The 18,797-nt window shown below is 43.0% G+C and overlaps 2 protein-coding genes across 5 annotated transcripts; one reads left to right on the plus strand and one right to left on the minus strand.

Annotated features, from left to right (window-relative positions):
- Positions 1-2,499: 2,499 nt before the first annotated feature.
- On the minus strand, positions 2,500-4,098 carry UQCC6 (ubiquinol-cytochrome c reductase complex assembly factor 6). Its single transcript, XM_075075185.1, has 2 exons — positions 3,964-4,098; positions 2,500-2,845 (listed from the first exon to the last, which is right to left on the minus strand). Exons 1-2 carry the CDS (start codon positions 4,069-4,071, stop codon positions 2,750-2,752), a joined length of 204 nt encoding a protein of 67 aa, XP_074931286.1. The 5' UTR covers positions 4,072-4,098; the 3' UTR covers positions 2,500-2,749.
- Positions 4,099-4,345: 247 nt separating this feature from the next.
- TDG (thymine DNA glycosylase) lies at positions 4,346-18,408 on the plus strand. 4 transcript variants are annotated; one of them, XM_075075148.1, is made up of 10 exons: positions 4,346-4,512; positions 6,994-7,142; positions 9,760-9,989; positions 10,506-10,575; positions 11,925-12,060; positions 12,142-12,224; positions 12,307-12,401; positions 13,997-14,168; positions 14,454-14,582; positions 16,177-18,408. In XM_075075148.1, exons 1-10 carry the CDS (start codon positions 4,346-4,348, stop codon positions 16,314-16,316), a joined length of 1,371 nt encoding a protein of 456 aa, XP_074931249.1. In that variant the 3' UTR covers positions 16,317-18,408. The 4 variants fall into 4 exon arrangements, with proteins under 4 accessions (XP_074931249.1, XP_074931229.1, XP_074931234.1 ...); XM_075075128.1 differs by having other exon boundaries at positions 16,180-18,408; XM_075075133.1 differs by lacking the exon at positions 4,346-4,512 and adding an exon at positions 4,519-4,628.
- Positions 18,409-18,797: the final 389 nt, after the last annotated feature.

Below are 18,797 nucleotides of genomic sequence, written 5' to 3' on the forward strand. Positions count from 1 at the left end.
GGAGGCACCACTTGCTCTTCTGTTCATTATGCTAGTTTTGTGTGGTGGTTGGATGAAGCACTGCCTCTTCTCCCTTGTGCCTCTACTTTGAAACATTTTCATGGGGTTGGTAGAAAGCATTCACGCTGAAAGTGGGTTTTTTTGCCTTTGTCTGTGGAAAAAGTACATAGGAGTAGTACTTCCATAGAGTGACTACTTAAGAACTGTTCCTCTGATTCATTAACAGACTTTTGTGAAGTTTTTTTTGCAATCTGAAGTGAAACAAACTTTCTAATTAGATGAGGGCACTAAACACTGATCTGAAGAACTTGCTTTCCATTTACTTTTACTAGTCTTTCTATATTGCCCACACACTGTTCCCATGCAATAAATGCAAGCACCATGTATCAGTGTGGTTACTGAGTTAGGGTTTATACAGATTTGGGGTTTATTGAAGTAGGCTGTGTGAGACTTCAAGGAATGGGAGCTTAGTTTTGATTTTTTTGACAGGTTGGGGGGGGTTGGTTTTTTGCTGACTGTAGTAGTATCTGAGATGCACCATAAGAGAATTTCATTACTGGAATGTGCTGAATGGTCTAACCCTAGAGTGCAGTTCAGCAACTAGCAATATCAGCTTTCATAGATGTCCTTTGTGAGCCAGTTATTGAGCAGGGCAGATGCACCTCTTCTTAGGGCATGGTCCTCTTACTGTGGCAGTGCAACTTTTGTCTTTTGTGCTCTGTAACAGCTCTGCTGCCAAGGTCTTGATTTCATACTTACTAAAATATCACTTCTAGTGATACACCTCTGAGAATATCACCAATACATGCCCCTCTATATGCCTAACCAGCAAACATGGCTCAGGCCTGCTGTACAGTGGAGAGTGCTTCTGCAGGTAACAAGCCAAAGAGGGGTATTGGAAGCATAGGGTTGCTTGCCTTGGTATTCTTAATCTGGTAATTACTTGTAGACTTAAGCAACCTTTGCTGTATTACACTGCTGGAGTTCTCAACGCCTCTGTTAGTTTTTAGGATGGCATATCTGATTTGAGAAATAAAGGGCACACTTGAGAGTCATGCTTTGTGCTTCTTCACCTTCCTCGGCTGAGAATATCACGTGCAATGTGGTCCAGCTGCTTCCTCTACTGTGGAGTGACAAGTGTTGCTATTAATAAGCACAAAAAGCAGTTGTAGGCTTGTATTACTTTTTGTCAGCTCTCTGAAGTAAAAGCGTCAATGCTGGAAGAAGTGTCTCCCAGTTGTATTGAGGCTACTTCTTCATGTGCTGCAGTGGCCCTGATTCTGGGGGTGTCACCTCTGCTGTTAAAACCTGGTGTATTTTCAGCTTTGCTGCTCCTAGATGGGCACTAATGAGAACAATCCCCTCAGTGCTAGAAAAGGCTGGTGTAAAACAGGTGTTCCCTGTTCCTCTTTCCATTAGTAGCAGGAGACATTTAGAAATGCAATCCAAATCAGTACTGACTTCCCTCTCCAGCCTTTAGATCTGAAGAGCCTTTAGAAAATACGGAGAAATTAATCAACGTAAGGGCAGAGGTGGTGAAGGTGTCAGAGAGAGTGAACCTGTCATCCACCAATACCAAGTACAGGCTGCAGCCAGAACATCCGTGTGGGCACACGTGAGTAGGAGAGGGACCTCGCCCCACAGCTGCTTTTCTAGATCTGCTGATAGTTGCAAAACTGAGATCATTTCTGGATCCCTCTGCTATTACAAGAGCTCCAAGTACTTCCCCAGCAGGAATTGGGGAGCTTTTTTGTTTCCTTAACGGGTAATCTGTCAGATTGGGGTATTCTTTCCCAAGTTAAACCTGAGTAAGAATTGAGATTGAAGCCTATGCCTTGTTTTAGTACTTTCTCAAGGGAAAGCAATCCCCAACCTTCACAAGGTCTATTGCATACCATTCAAAAACAGGCTGTTGTACCTCTTCTGTAGGATGGTGACTTTGTACATCATCTCGAGTTTTGTGGTGAGCCTGTTTCAGGACACAAAGGTCAACCTGCACTTGTTGTTTAAGAGTTTTATATATTTACAGCTATCAAAATCAGCTGTAAACAGAAGATTATGCCCAAATGGAGTACAAATAAACATAACTTCAGTGTCATCTGTATGTATTTGCCCCATTTTAACTAACACAACAAATTTGTAAGATCCTCCCCAGCATTACAGTGAGCCAAAGTAGATTTCCTGTCAGAAATACAGGCAGAAAGCCAATGTAACTGACATACAGCAGTGAACTGGCATTAGGAGGACTCTGGTGCAGGAAGTGCTGCAGTGAGGAATCCTTGTACATGCCCTCGCTTATTGTATTGCTTTCTGAGTAATTCTGAGTTAAAGTTTAAAAACAGGAAAAATACCAAGGGGTAAGCACGGTTCTACTACAGATGAACAGGTAAGCTTATTAAGGCAAACGAGTGGCCATAAAAGCATGGCTTTTCAATATGCTAAACTTCCTATACTTGTTAATCAGCTTAAAAGCTTCAAATTCTATCAGACTCGGCAATGTGAGTTTGCATCTTTTATTCTAAGGGATGCTTACACTGCAAGCAAGATTAAGAAATTGTGAGCATTTCAGCACGCAACCGATTGGATTTTAACCACAGTATTTGTTGTACATTTATTTTTAATGCTGCCTGTAACTCTCCTTAAAAGAAAAAAAGGATTAAGGGAGTGCAGTACATGTGGATTTCTGCAGTTGAGACAGTTGAACAAATATTTTATCAGTTCTAGTTTTCACAATGTAAGTAAATTCTGGTCACTCTTGTGAAGTTTGAGCTTTACTTGATCTTGCTTTAAGACCCAACAGTTCTGTTTTCAGTTCTCCAGGCTTAGGAGGTATTTCAGGTATACTCTGTTAAAAACGGAAAGAGATGTCAGTGTTGTGGCAGAAGAAAAACTAGACTCACAGAACAATAAGCCAGCATTATAGCTAATTTGTGATTATACCGCCCTCTTTTCTGAGGGGAGTGTAATTCCCACATGCATGACATCTTAAAAATTAGCCTATTACATCTTTGTAATTTGACTTTTATTTCACAGTAGCAAAATATTATTTGGAAAAAAAAAAAAAAGGAGGAAAAAGGAAGACTGGGCAGTTTGCTTCAAAGCAGCAAAGCTTCTTTTGCCATTTGATACAGTAAGTTTGGGTGAGACGTCTAGCACAGCTGAAGTTTCCACGCATAGTCCTTCCCTTGGTGACAGAATAAGTTTCGCTGCTTCTACCTTTCCAGTTTAGAAATAAAGCACTGAACCTGGAGCTGAAATTTAAAAAAGGAAGAGATACCAGGTGGCATGACATTTCAAGAACCGTAACCTCCTCAAAATTCATGCTAGTTTAAAGAGGTGTAGATCATTGGGTCATTCAGAACAAATGTGCCTATTTGGCTGCAATGAAGGCTACAGTAGAGGCTATTAAAATACATAAATTCTTATGCATCTATCAATGATTTAAGCCTCATAGCTTAAATTTTGACATGACAGCTCAAGCACGGTGGTTTTTTTAAAACCTATTTCTAGTACAGTGTTTAAAAAAAAATCAAAAATTATACAAGAGCTGGAGGATGAGGTAAGGCTTACAGGCTAGGAGGTCTCCAAGAGCCCAGATCAACCGCTGCCATCCCTGGTGGACGGTCTCGGTCGGAGCTTAGTGCTCTGTGACCGGGATTTTGACAGTCGCGACTCTCAGCCTGTCACCGTTTCTGACGTAAACTTTTGGTCACCTTCATTTCCGTTACCGGGAGGGGGGAAGAAGCCTGTTCAATCTAACACGGCGCCTCCTCGCCGCTTCTGCCCGCTCAGAGCCCGTTTCGTGGCGTTCCTATTGCCGGTATCGGGCCGCCAAGACACGGCGCGGCCGCCGCTCCCTCAGCAGCCGATCGCGGGCCGGGGCCGGGGCCAGGCCCTCTTGACACCGACCCCCTACAGCGGCCCCCCGCCGCGGAGCCGCCCCCGCCGCCGCACCGCACTTACCAGGTCAGGCCCGTAGTACCTATGCACGACCTCGGCGCCGGCGAACATGGCCAGCATGGCGGCCGCCAGCGCCCGCAGGTAGGTGGGCCACGGCACGCCGGCGGGCATGGCCGCGGGGAGCGCCTGACGGGGCCCGGCGCCTCCGCACGGCGGGCGGGCCTCGCACCGGGCAGCCCAGGGGCGGGGAACCGAGCACGGGCCCACGCCGGCAGCTGGAGACAGACACACTGACACGCGTACCGCGCCGGACGTGCGTCATCCCCCCCGCGTCCCGGGTGGGGGTAGAGACCCGCCCCTCGCGGAGGAGCGGACCCCCCTCCGCGGGACAAGGCGCGCCGTGGGCCCCGAAACCGTCCGGCAGCGGGGGGCGGGAGGTGTGTGTATGTGCGTGCGAGCTCGTGGCGGCCCCGCTGCCCGCCCGCCCGACGCAGCTGGGCCGCGCGCCCCGAGCCGCGCCTCCCGTCCGGGCCTTTCCCTTGTCGGGCCGGCCGGCAGGCCGCGTCCTCCCATTGGCTGCCGCCGCTCACGTGACGCGGGGCTGCCCGGCAGGTCGGTCGGGGCGCTGAGGCACGGGGGGGAGGGGGCGGCGGGGGGCGGCCGGCGACAATAGCCCCGGCGGCGGCGGGAGGCTCCGCGCCCGGCATGGAGGCCCGGGAGTTGGGCAGGTACCGGTGCAGGCCCGTAGCGGCCCCGCTGGGGCCTCGCGTTGGGGATCGCCGTTGTCCTTCTCCTCCTTCCCCTCTCGCGGCCCGGGGGGGCCGGGGCCGGGCTGAGGCGGCCCCCCCTCGCCCCGGGTGGGCACAAAGCGGGAGGGGAAGGAGGCGCTGCCGCGTGGGGTGTGGGGGGGGGGGTGCTGCGGGACGGGCCCAGGGTCGTGGGGCGGCCCGCGGGGAGAGTGGGGAGAGGGGGGGCTCCGAGGGGCGTGGGGCGCCGTGCCGTGTTTGTGTATCCCGGGTGGGCGCCGGGGGAGGCGCCTCGAGCGGCAGCCCTGCGTGCGTGGGAGGGGGTGCGGGATTGGCGGGGATTCGCGGGGGTTGCTGTGGGTACCCTGGGACTGACGTGCGGCGGGGACCTCCGGGGGGGGTGGGGGGTGCGTGGGCTTGTTAGGGGGTGGGAAGGGGGAGGAAAGCCGGTGTGCACTGGCGGGGATGGGGTTTGCGTGGGGGCGGTGGGGCTGTTTGGGTGGGGGAGGCAGCCCTGCGTGCGGGGGCCGCCGTGCCCGGGGACGCGGGGGGGCCGCAGCGGGCGTTCGGAAGCCCACGCGTGTGCGTGCGTGCGTGCGTGCGGGGGAGGCCTGCTTGTGTAGGGGCGGACCTGTAAGTAATTTAACATTTGGTTCCGTTCCCGTGGACGTAGCTTTTCCTCCTCTCCGTCTTGCCTTCGTTTTTAGCGTGAACTGAAGGGGGGGTTAGATCACTGCCTTCTCCTCACGGAACTGAAAATATTTATTTAAATGTCCCGTAATATATGTATCAATAACAAAACATTGTGTTTCTGAAGCCCTGCAAGAAAAATTATTAAAAAAAAATATGAGGGTTAGAGGTGGGTGTAAAAGCTCTTTTTCATCTCATTACCGTGTGGTCAGAGGACTTGTCCATAAGATGGTGCGAATTTTCCTTTGTTTAAAGGGAATTTTATTCCCTCTATAAGAAGGAGACTTTATATACACTTAAAATAAGAAGATATGTGTTATAGGAAGATTTCTTGTCAGAGGCTGTTCTTGGGTTAGATGCTTTCACATCGTTCCTACCCACTCTGTTCTGCTCTGTGTAATCAAGCATTTATTACATGATGAACTGGATTAAGTTGTGTTTCCTAATACAAATCCGAGGATCAGTTTTGTTCTGTTCAGCAACTGCAGAAGTATTTTATATAGAACAGAACTCTTCCAGCAGGGGGGGTTGCAGCATTTACTATAGTCTGAAAATCTCCCGTGACTTTGTTAGGCAGCTTCCTCAGGAATCTGACAGAGCTACGTTCAGATTTATTCTCCTCGATTCAGGGCAGGTATGTGGTTCAAAATCAGTGGGCCTGATCACAAGACTGTAGGCTGTTCTGGCATAAATCAGATTTACAGTGGGATTCCTAAATATTCTTAAATACCCATTGTGTAACAGAATGGTCCCTTCTTTTGTAATATTTCTACATATCTAAAAGCTATTTGGTGTTTTTATGAATAGCTTTTAGGTGATAAAATTATTTCCTGAAAATTTACAGTTCACAAATTCTTCTCCATGTATTTGTATGGCAGTAGAATCCATGGACAAGAAGGCGGCTGCATAGGTAGAAGGGAATGACAGTGTGAAGCTTGTGTTGGGGTGTGAGGGCTGTATGTGGCTAATAAATGCGTGGGGCAAAAGAGCTGTGTATGGAAAAATGTCTTTGTGCATGGAAGGAGACTGGATCTGTGCATGTATGAACACTTCCATGTGGAATAAGTGCAATATTTGTGTCGGGATCCAGTGTGCAATAACTGGACATCTGTCACATAGTTTGTTAAAAGCTGTTTAATAATCTGCATAGTAACTAATACTGTGTGAATTCATAATGCTTTGTAGCCCAGAGTGATTCAACTATTCTGTGTCATATCAGACAAAGGAACTGATGTAACATTAAGAGAATCTAAAACTTGGGAAACTTGAGTTAAAACAAGAGTTTTAACTCGTGTTGTAAATTGTCAGTGTGTTCGATAGACAGTCTGCCTTGATAATGTGTGCTACGGAGTGGTTTTTTAGGGAAAAAAGGGAAAAGCTCTATGCTTCACTTACAAATGTGGTGATTCTTCCACGTTATAGTAATAATGAGAGAACTGTACTGTTAAAGTTGGGTTTAACATCCCCTGATACAAGCTAAGCACTTGGACTGCTTAGTGGATTTGGATAATGTGCTGCTGCCTTAGTAGAGTCGTTGGGGAACGTAGTGGAGTACGTGCCAGCCTTGATAAAGACTGATGTTTACAGTCTATTTGGTATATCACTAAACTTCTAAATTGTTGGTAAATTATGTCTCTCTTTTTTCTCCCTTTCTAAGATACTACGCGTATCTTCAGCAAGCTCAAGCTTTTTACACGTTTCCGTTCCATCAAATGATGACTGCAGCACCTAACATGGAAATCACGACTGAGCAGCTGACTCTAGAGGGCATTCCAGAGCCAAACATTGCTCAGGAGCCTCCAAAAGGTAGTTTGACTGGGCTGTGCTGAATGAGCTAAAACATTAGTAATCGATTGGGGAAAAAATTATTGGTCTTAAACTGCTTCTTTGGACCTATTGGATTTCCTTTTCTTGATGCTCTCTGAGGAAGTATTGATTAATTGTATTCTTTAAGTAACATTTTTTTACCAGACAATTAAAAAGATACGGATTAAACCCAGGAGATAGCATTCACGTTGTTCAGTCTCTCAGAATTATCTTGTTGCAGGAAAAGCAGATCCTTGTTTCAATAGATAAACATATCATTTTTAGCTGATCTCATGGCTTTTAATATTACATTAGAGAATTTTTCTTTTTTCAGTCTATTTTTTTTACTTCTGCAAGAGAAGTACAGTATAATATTCAAGTATTTTTGTTTAAATGGTGTTTTAGTGTGTTGCAGCAATCACAAATAGTTAACTGCTTATATACACTAAGGGTTGTTTGGTTTTAATGAGGCTATTTAAACAAATATACACAATGCTGGAAAGTATTGTCACCTTAGAGGTGACACAAGTTTTATACTGTATGCGCTTGTACATTGCCTTTCTTTTCTCCCACTAGGATTTTGTACACTTAGGGTTTACGCTAAAAGAAAAGATCCCTTGTTCTGTTACTCTTATGCTTGCTTGCTCTTTACCACATAAAAAGGCAGTGATCTCTACTGTGCTTAAATCCTGATTCTATAGCAAATATTCACACACTGAGTTTCATCTTGCTTTTAATATATAGAGATATAGGTCAGAGCTCTCTATACCAAGGTAATCTATCAGCTAGTTCATGCAGTGACATTGCTTGTTTAAGTGCATCCTTTTATAAGCTTAAATTTTTCTTCTTTAGTTGTAATGCTTGGCCAGATGAAATCATAGGAAGAAAACCTCCAGTTCAAAACAGTTGCGACTGCTCTATTCATTCACTGTATTATTCACTACAGTTATATGGCACTTAAGGCGCATCCTGGTTAGGCTTTTTTTGCAGCTTTATTATTGGATAACATGATGTCACCATGAGCGTGCTGTTTGACTGCACTTTCAGGTACTTACAGACAACCGCAATCTTCTGTTACGAAGCTGTTCCCTAGTATTTTTGCAAGAATTGAAAGCTGAGTAAGGCTTTCAAAGGCAAGGCTTGAAGACTTATCCAATGTGTGTGAAATTTACCTGAGCATGTATGAAAAGCAAAGATTTGGAGTCCAGCTACCTGCTGTGATGAAAAAAGTAAAATTTTTAGGATTACTGTCTGAAAGGCTGCCCTGGCATTGTTTATGTTTCATGACAGTGTCTGGTTGGTAGGTGCCTGATCAGCCTGAAGGTTAGCCCTGCTTCATTTGAAACACATCTGACTCAGAGCAGTTGGAGTATCTGTGGTGTTTTGCTATCACGTGAAAAACCTGCTAGTTCTTGAAGGGGTAGGAAAGAAAAGCTGCTTATGTGCCTCACCAAGTCTGTGCCTTTCTAGCCTCTTCACCGCTATAACTAGACTATAGCTTGAGTGCTGTTACTTACAGCTTTCCTAAGCAGTTCCTCCAATGACCCGGTGGGAATTTCACATGACACCTGTCCTTCTTGTAAGAAAGCTGAGCGCAAGCAAAAACAGCCCCAAAAAAAGTTTGCAGGGTTAGGGTAGTGCCCTTGTATCCACCGTATTTGTTCCTTTACTGAGGGAGAGTTTCATCTAGAAATGTTGAAAATAAGATGAAGTCTCATTTTTAAAGTAATAGATTACCTTGGCACTTTGCTGATTGCTGCTAAATATGTTTTCCTACTTTTGAAGTTGTGTTCCACATCTCAGCGTTACTAATGAACAAGGACAGAGAGCGATCTCTGGGTGGTCGTGTCATGACCAGTACCTGTGCTGATTGAATCTGTTGAGTTTTAGAGGCCACAAGATGAGGAAGTTTCAGATGAGTGAACAGTGACTACTTTATGTGTACATTTTGTAAATAAAAATTAGTGTTTGGTGTGACTCATTCAAATTGAGATCCTGAAGCTCTCATGCATTACCTTTTTATATGATGCACCGGACAGTATCTTTTCCGTAAATAACAAATTGTAAGTAGCTTATGCAGCGTTCAGCCGATGTGTTTGTTTCTGACAAGCTTATACCTTACAATGTAGGTAATCCTTGAGACCTTTTGCTTTTGACACGCTGTTCAGTTTCTTTAATATGTTATGTAATTTGTAACAATCAACTTTCATATGTAGAAGCTGAAGTGTGAGTAATAGACCTAAACTGTGGCATTCCTTGGAACCTAAGCGTTGATGTTCTGGCATAACCTCCGAAAGAAATTAAACTGTTTCCAAAGGATTATTGCATACAGCATGTAAACAATATAACCTAGTCATGAGGTTACTCTTGGTTTGCATCCTAAGTGAGCATGGTTTCCTGTGAGTAGTACGTGTGTCTGTGGTACAGAGACACCCAAGCTAGCTCTATGCTGAGCCTGCCGAACTGAGATCCATCTGATGATTGTTTAAATTAATGAATTTTGAAGGTAAATTTATCTGCCTGTTCTTTTTGCATCCATACATTTAGCTCAGTCTTTCTGAATATCCACACTGCAATATTGGAAAGGTACAAAAAAGATATTTGCTGTGTGTTTCAGAAGTTAAAAAAGGGGGAAGGAAAAGAAAAGCCAAAGCAACTGAGCCAAAGCAACCCAAAAAGCCTGCTGCTAAAAAAGAAAAATCAGCCAAGTCAAAAGGCAAACAAGAAAAGATCACAGATACTTTTAAAGTCAAAAGAAAAGTGGACCGTTTTAATGGTGTGTCTGAAGCCGAACTTCTGACCAAGACTTTACCTGATATTTTGACCTTTGATCTGGACATTGTAATAGTAAGTAACTCACCAGTTACAAGGTCAGGTAGAAAAGTGAATAGTCTGTACTCATTGGTTATGATTTACATTCCATCTGCTTACTTATCTATATTGCTTATATGACAAGATCTTGCAAGATAAAGTATGTAAACTGTTTCCTGTGTGTCACGCTGCTTTGCATTTTCTGTTAAAATTCATAGTAACGTAGCTCTAACTTCTGAGAAGCCTAAGGCTTACTTATAATACCTAGTCATGAGAGACTGTTACTTGACACTGATTTACTGGAAGGGCTACACCACTGGCTGTAAAACACAAAACACACTGTGAGCTGCTCTTTTGACATTGCACATCTGAATGAGGCACTGCTATAGAATTGTCAATTTTGTTAAATAAGGGTGGAAGGTGCTGTTAGCACGGTTTTGTTTACTGACAGTAACTTCCAGTAAGGATGCTTATTCAATTCTCTTTAACTTGACTAAATTCCTGACTAGTAAGCCATGTTCTTATCATTAAAATGGACTGGTATCTTTGCAGATTGGCATAAACCCTGGCTTGATGGCAGCTTACAAAGGACATCATTACCCTGGACCTGGAAACCATTTCTGTACGTTTTTGTTTTCCTATCCTCTTACAGAATTTGCAGAACTTTCTTAGAACTTGTGGCATTTTAATTAAACTGGTTTGGGTTATGTTTTTTGCAGGGGGAAGGGGTGCAGAGAACTAATTCTTTTGAATACCATACATAAAAAGGAATGAAAGAGGAATAATCAGTGACTTTCAGTGCAGGTTTAGAATTGTCATGTAAACACAGTTTACCAGATTGTATTACCAAATAACCTCTTGGCCTGTTACTGTGCAATATAAGGAATAAAAATCAAATCACTAGCACTTCAGTTATCAAGAGTAAGTCAATAGGCATCAGTCTCTGATACAAAATAAAATTACCTGCATTTTTCCAAAAATGCATCTCAGCAAGCCCTCTTCTGTTTGCATTTATTCACCTCTGCTGAACAAGCTTTCTAACTGATGAAAAAGCAAAAACCATTGCCCTGATCCAGCAGGCATATGCATCTAGCATACCTGATTCTCCAGACAGGCTTTTTTTTTCTGCTTTTTTGTCCATTTAAATAATATTTTTTGCAGCATGATCCCATAAAGAAAGATCATATCTGAACACTGTTGAAATGCTCTGTTTTGTATACTGGGAGTCGTTCCAGCTGTGGTAATAGGGAGCTCCACATGGGCTAATTTGCAGCCCTGTGACCCTCCAGCCAAAATTCTTCCAGTGTCCAGCAGACTTGTAAATCAGGCTGGGGTGTTTCTCCAGTGTTCTGCAGACTAGCCAGGCTAATAGCCTCCTTTGCCAAGAAGCAGACCAGGTATATGTGCTCTGACAAATCCAGGTGTTTCCAAGCTTCCCGGATCATTAGGAGCTAGCTGTGGTTAATTTGTGCTTAAGAGATTGGCAGTGCGTGTCACCCAAATATACTTTTATACACTAAATATGAATGTAAGATGTCAACAGGCTCTGTCAGAGAGGCCCAGTGCAAGGAGAAGCAACGGTAAGGTTGTAAAAGAAAACTGACGCTTGCTGTATTTGCTGCGTTCTTTCCCACAAAAATCCATACTGATCACATTCACACCCTGCTTAAGTGACTCAAACTCTAAAGCTCTTTCTGAACTTTTAGAATAAAAGTCTGGTTTCCATCCCTAGAATGGTAGTGAGGAATTCCTGTTGCTCACTAGGGATTTTCTATCCTTTTGCAGTAGGTAAAGTAATTTCAGCTATTTTAAACGTTTCTGGATAGGGCAGTAGTCTTCCCAAATTAACTGGTGCTCTGTTAACGTAGATTCTTCCTGTAGCATTCTGCCACGCTGATAGTCGAGGGCGGTTTTTTGGGTTTATTTTCTTTTCCTTAGAAAAAGGCAAATGCGTATCTCCCTGCTTCACAGGGAAGTGTCTTTTCATGTCTGGTCTGAGTAATGAACAGCTGAACCATATGGATGACCACACCTTGCCCCATAAATACGGGATTGGATTTACAAACATGGTTGAAAGGACGACACCTGGAAGCAAAGACCTCTCCAGGTAGGATAACACAGGGGGGAATATTGCGCTTGTTAATGAATTAATAGTTGTGATTATAATTTTGAGCACTTTCTCTTTTAGCAAAGAGTTTCGGGAAGGAGGGCGAATTCTGATGCAGAAGTTACAAAAGTATAAACCTCGTATAGCAGCTTTCAATGGAAAATGTGAGAACCTTGACTTTAAATAAATTTGTTGTCAGTAGCTTTTTTTCCTTTGTCCACTTATCCTATCTTCTTTTCATTTCAGGTATTTATGAGATTTTTAGTAAGGAAGTTTTTGGAATAAAAGTTAAGAACTTGGAATTTGGGCTGCAGCCACACAAGGTGCCAGATACAGAAACTGTAAGTATTGATACTGAGAAACAAAGCCAGGGCACTCCCATTTCAGTTATTTCAAAACTAACGAAGTCTCAGGACTTGCACACGCTTACGAGAACATCAAAGTTTGCCCAGAGTAGAAGGGATGTGAAGGGCTTTCACTATCCCTCTTTCACTTTTTAAGTACAATTTTCAGGCACATCTTTAATGCAGCTTCCTCAGACTTGCAAACTTTATTTGGGAAACAGTGTATTATGGTTAGCAGGTTAGTGCACTCTCTGAGGAATATCTAAAATATGAATAAAATATACATGTTTTTAAGATAACTGTCATCTGCTTTCATCTGATCCTCTGTGTCCAATACCCCGTATGTTTGTATTACTAAATTTTGATACCGAACGTATGACCATGGTGCTAGTAGTGCCGTGGTGGGGGAGAAAGAGTAGTGAGTCCATCGTTGTGCTGTTACACACTACAGCTGCAGCATTACTGAGTCTGAGCATGCCCAGGCACTTCCATCACTTGTCTTAAGCCGATCTGCAGCTTGAAATTAAATGAGACACTTAAGATAAAACAAACAGTTTGATGAAGAGTGCATTAGTCATAGACATCTAGTGCTGGAAGATATCTTGGGACCAGCTGTGCATCATCACAGATAGGTTTGTTTAACCTGTTCTTATAAACAGGTTAAGGCAAAGGCAATTTACACTACCTGCCAAGGTAGCTTATTCCAAAGCATCGCTGCCTTGTCAGTTCAAAAGTTTGGGTCAGTTTTATTTCTATCCCAAATTACTTGGGCTGCAAGTTTAAGCTCGGTTTAAGCTATTCTTCTCTAAAGGTGAAGTGTTGCCCTCAGAGCCTGAAGAACTGTTGGTGATAAAGTGCTTGCTGCTTAAGTAGTTCTTAAAGACTTCCGCAGTAGATGTATTTGTAAGAAAGATAAATAATCCTCTTTAGTAGTATTTGTTCATAAATACTGCATGGTAATAGAAGTATTGTACAGGGTTTTTTTTCAGTTTTACAGTTCAGGGTACAGTTTTTTTCTCCGTGAACTAACTTTATGTCTTTAGTTGGGGCTCTTGGCCAAGATAGAGACGCTTAAGTTGTCTTCAGGCACGCTAACTCCAGAGTTGCACACCCTGGCAAGTGTGATGCAGACACGCTTGGCCAAAAAGCCAAGCTAATTAACATGTGGTGCCACCCTCAGTAGTTTGGGGTGTTTGCATGCTACTGCGTACTCCTCTGGGGACACTCTGGCTCAGAGCTCTGCTTGCTCACAGAGCTCTGGAGTGTGCCCTGCTCTCTGGCATGCACTTGTAAACTGTACTTTTTGTAGCACGTGCCAGTACTGCTTCTCCTGCAGCGCATAAACAACTGGTGAAAACTGTCCTCACTTCCACAGCTGATAATCGGCTCCTCTCTTCAGGGCAAGACATCTAGCTGGCCAAGAAAAATGAAAGGGTCCTTTTATCCTCTCCCGCAACCACCCATGGCATTAGTTGAAGTTGGTAGAAAGGGTTAAAACAATGAGCTTAACTGTTAAGTTTTTCTTGATGCACTAAATATTAGCTCATAGTTCAGGGAGCGGTAACGCAATTTTTCTTGCTCTTTGACTCAAGCTCTGCTACGTTATGCCATCATCCAGCGCGAGATGTGCTCAGTTTCCTCGCGCGCAAGATAAAGTTCATTATTACATAAAGCTGAAAGACTTAAGGGATCAACTGAAAGGCATCACGCCAAACACAGACGTGCAGGAGGTGCAGTACACGTTTGACTTGCAGCTTGCACAAGGTATAGTGATTATTTTGTTGGTCCTTTACAGCATAACTAGCAGTTTCCCAAGTAAAAAGAAAAAAAGAATTTAAGGGGAGGGAAGAGAGGTGCCATCTTTTCTACACCCTGTGGCGTAGAATTTCACATTCCACTCTGTCCTTTTAGCACAATCTTAATTATCTAAGGGGAGCAAGTTTTATCTGGTAAAACGCGTGGTGGTTTTTGAAAGTGTTCTCTGATTAAAAACACCCTTTGATCCTTTTTATTCTGAATATTAATACTTGAGGTCTTTTATTTCGGCAGAGGACGCTAAAAAGATGGCTGTCAAAGAAGAAAAATACGATCCAGGTTATGAAGCAGCATATGGAGGAGCTTACTGTGATCGTGCACTATATGGAAATGATGAGTGCAATTTCTCTTCAAATGGAACCGGTAAGGTGCAGTGCTTGGGGCATCCAGTCTGTAAACCGTTGCTTATGAACAAATACTTAATTTTCTACCCTTGCAGCAACACACACAATTCCTACAATATATTTGAAGTATAGTAGCAATTAAACTTTTACGTAACTGAGGGAACATACGGGTTTTGTGAGGGGGAAATAAAGAGAAGTCATTTACTTTATTTAAAACCAGTTGTCTGCAACTTCAAAATGTTTTCCCAAACTCTGACTGGCTCCCAAGATCTGACAGATGGACACAACTAGTGACTTACACAGTAAACCTCTTCAACTACAATGACTTGTATAATTGCATCATGCTTTTCAGAGCAAAAGAGAGGGTTGGTGGTACTTTTTTCATTCCTAAGGAAAGCAAAGCCAGAGAATGGTGGAACAGATAAAATACCAGGTGGTTCCATCGCTGGTGGGCCGGGTGAAGGAGCAGCATTGGAAGTGATGTCGTGAAAAGCCGAAATCAGGACTCAATAATCCGAAGGACTGTTAAGTAGCTATTGTTGATTGCAGCGCTGGACACACAGGGGATCGCTCCTCCTAATGTGCGTGCCGCACAGGGTTAATTGCAAAACTTATTCAAGCTTTACATACGTATTCATTGTTTTCTGAGAAAAGATACACATATTCATTAATTTTCCAAGAACTGATCATCATATCATGCGCATGCCTGTTGGTGTCTCCAGGTGGTCATCAGGGGTCTCTGGATGAAGGATATACTCTTCCTCACTGTGTCCGCTAGTTAGCTTCTGCTTTCATGCAAGCTCAGTTCTGAGATCATGTAAATACAGTCCTTGAGGTTCCTTGTCCTTGTCTGTTCTGGTTTAGTGTCTGCTCTGTAGTTCCTTATCTTTATGGTTCTGTATATCTGCTTTTCTACGGTCAAATGTCGTCATTGTAAATTTGTTGAGGAGCTTCTTGTCTTGAAGCCTTTCTGATTCCCCCAAAGCAATAAGTTTTAGTCACAGCAGTTCTAACTCTATCAGAAGGATGAGTCTAGTAACCGAGCTGTAATTAAGAAGCTGAGAATTTTACTTCCCAAAATATCACCAACTGTAGTGAAGGAAAAAAAAAAAAAAAAAAAAGAAAGAAGAACAATGGCAGAAGCAGTAACTCTGGAGTAACCACCTTCCTCTGAAGTCTTGAATTTCCAGTCCTAATCTCACTTGTGAATTGACATTTGCATTCTGCCTCCCCTACTTTGTCAGAGAGTGTCCCTTTGAGAAGAAAAAATTTATTCTTAGGAAACACCGTGAAGTATTCTTTTAATTACATTTATGCAGTCAGTCTTCACAGATCTTGAAGAAATTATCATTTGAGGAAATGATCTGGATCTACAAAAGTAGATGCTCAAAAGAAATATCTGAGCTGCAGCCTGAGTAGGTGATTGAAAAACAGAAGGGAAAGATGGAAACTGCAAATATCTGTTTTAATTTTTTTTAGGGGTTGGGGTTGGTTTTGTGCTTTTAGGGTTTTTTGCTAGTGGCGTCATCTGTATTTTATGAGTTTAGCTTTAGTTAGTGGAATCAACTGCATTCCTTAAACTGTATTTTATTAATTTTTGTTGTTTGCTTTAGCAGGGAGCGATCCACAGTACTGCGAGGGGTCGTCCTTCGGGGAAGTTCCTAATGGACAATGGATGACACAGTCCTTTGCAGACCAGATTCCGGAGTTTGGTGCTGGCATGACACGGGAGGAAGAGGGAAACAGTGCGTAAGGGCTGCTTCTTCTCAGCTATGCATACGTGCTGCAGTTTTAATGCAGTGATCAAGATTGGTACCTCGGTTCTCCAACTGAAGCATTTTAATAGTATTTTATCTCCTCTAGTTATTTTATTATAGTCCAAAGTAAGTGTGTGGTAGGCTCAAATCGATGAACTAGATAATTTTAAGGAACTGTCCAAACTTTTTAAAAAAAAAAGTTAGCCCTTTTTTGTATATGAGTTTTATATTTAACGTATACCATTTCTTGCAGTTTTTGACAAATTGCTTTCTCTTTTGTGAAGATTTCTTTGGGATGTTAATTTTATTCCATAAACCATAATGTAGTAGTAACAACAGCAGCAGTAGACTTTCTACTGATGCCTCAGTATTTGGATATCTCATAATCCTTTTATATCCAGAGGGGAAAATGGGAAGTGTACCCTTATCTTACATGAAGTGGTGTTTTTAATCATGCACATTTAATTAAGCAAATGGTGCTTTTGAAGTCTGCCCTTTACCTTCTTAAAAAGAGCAGAATGTTGTGTTCTGCGGCTGTGAGTACTGAGTATTTCCTGGGTGGGAAGAGAGCGCTCTGTCTGTTCAGTGATTGGACCGTATTCAGGATTAAGGGAGCAGAGACATCGTCTTGAGTCACAACGTCGGGGAGGAAAATTTGTGTCACACTGGACAGGGCCTAAATATCGTAGCTGAGCTGTCTTAGGGTAAGGTGTCCCTACCACTCCACCTCTTCCCCCTTAAATTCCAATGTAATGGAACTGGCATTCCTTGGCAGGGACATGAGGGGGAAACAACCCAACAAGGATCGTTCTTGAATTCTGTGGCATTTAAACTCTCAGTCATTTCTGTGTGATTAGGCTCTTCACCCAACCTTTACCAGGAGAAGGAGACGAGCCCTTTGAACAGATGACATCATTGCAGGGAATGGAAAGACCACATTCCCTGTAAAAACCAGGTGTAGCTACGTTGTTTACATCAGGCACAGTTAGCACAGGGTGAGAGAGGTTTGCGATTTAGCAGTTCTTAACATTCCAATCTCTTCCATCTGTAAGACCTTAAAGGGTGTTCTTCTTATTCCTCTTACAAGTGAAAAATACTAAGGTAAATGTAAGGGCAGCTGTTCCTTAAGTAAGAAGTCAGCTGTAGAAACTGCAGCTCTCTTCTGAGGAACTTGCTTAAACAATACACATTTTTGGCCAATATTAGTGACTGAGAAAGAAATGAGATTCCATGCTTGTGCCTAACCATCATCTTCTTTCCCTCTTTTATCATGTGAGGAAGAGATGAAGTAAAAGCAATAAGCTGATCAAAACATTAAAGTTTTGATGATCTCATGACAGTAGGTGCTTCACATACTTGAAAAACAGATACAAACAGTATCTCCACAGTCCATGCTGGTCAGAGCTTCCTGTACCAGTGTGGTTTATCCCTTCCTCGCTGCCAGTGCCAGCTGTCATGCACTGAGCGTAACGAGTTAGCATAGATTCTAATCCTGCTGTAACAGCTCTCACTGAGGTCGCACACTGTTGACCTGTTGTGAGGCAGGCATGATGTTTACAGTTTTCTTCCCAAATCATGTGGCTTAATTCTGAGCGTCTTAAATCAAGTAAGTGTGCATTATGATTATGACTGTGTTTATTAGCTTCAGCATAAAGCTGTTTGGTATATTGTCAAAAAGGTATAGGATTTGTCTTGTCTGTTATTTAAAGTGTACTGTATCATGTATTGCTGTTTACATGGACGTTTTCCTGCAGGTGCTCAAAGTATCTTGCATCAGGGATTTGTTGCAATTCAGTTTTATTTTTCAACAAAACTAGAAGCGTGTAACTAGCACTGCTGGGTAGCACAGTAGAATATAACTACTGTAAGGCTGTCCCGTTTGATTGGAAGGGAAGGGTCTCTTCTTCAGCAGTCACCTACCAGGGTATTGAGGTATAAAATACAGTAAAGCGTACAACGCCCATTTCACTAAATATTGCAAACTTATGTGTACTCCCTCAGAACTGGTGCTCTTTTCGTTACAGTAATACAAAATTTCTTAATCTGCCCTAAATCTATCAATGTTTCACAATAAAATCAGGAATTGTACTGCAGTGTGTTAGAACGTGCTTTTGCATCCTGCTCGCCGGGCTTTAACTGCGCTACAGGACAGGTAACACACAGAACCACTGCAAAACAGAGTCACCACGCACAATCCTGCTCACTGAAATGCTGCATAGGTTTTCATTTCAGGCTATGTAACGTGGGCTGACAACTAAAGACACCTTCTATGTAATACTGCAGGTAGCGCCTGTGTAGATTTTTCTACCAGCAGCAGACATTGGAGTTTTATTTATAAAGACTTTACTTTAAAACACAGTCTGGCACTGAATTCCACCTCTAAAAACATTTAAGGAAAATCCTTCATTGTCAAGTAAACTTGTTCCCTCACCTCACATGAAAGTCAAGATAATCTGAGCTGTATAACTGTCAGTCCA

Source organism: Phalacrocorax aristotelis, chromosome 1 (assembly GCF_949628215.1).
Source record: "Phalacrocorax aristotelis chromosome 1, bGulAri2.1, whole genome shotgun sequence".
NCBI lineage: Eukaryota > Metazoa > Chordata > Aves > Suliformes > Phalacrocoracidae > Phalacrocorax > Phalacrocorax aristotelis.

What these genes read in the sequence shown, in the direction of transcription:
- UQCC6 (XM_075075185.1), bottom strand. Translation starts at nt 4,071, where the DNA reads ATGCCCGCCGGCGTGCCGTGGCCCACCTACCTGCGGGCGCTGGCGGCC. An exon ending in GGTACTACGGGCCTGACCTG is followed by an intron (nt 2,846 to 3,963) that starts GTAAGTGCGGTG and finishes CGTTTTTAACAG; the next exon opens with AGTATACCTGAAATACCTCC.
- TDG (XM_075075148.1), top strand. Translation starts at nt 4,346, where the DNA reads ATGTGCGTGCGAGCTCGTGGCGGCCCCGCTGCCCGCCCGCCCGACGCA. An exon ending in TTGATCTGGACATTGTAATA is followed by an intron (nt 9,990 to 10,505) that starts GTAAGTAACTCA and finishes GTATCTTTGCAG; the next exon opens with ATTGGCATAAACCCTGGCTT. An exon ending in AGGTGCCAGATACAGAAACT is followed by an intron (nt 12,402 to 13,996) that starts GTAAGTATTGAT and finishes CTTTGACTCAAG; the next exon opens with CTCTGCTACGTTATGCCATC.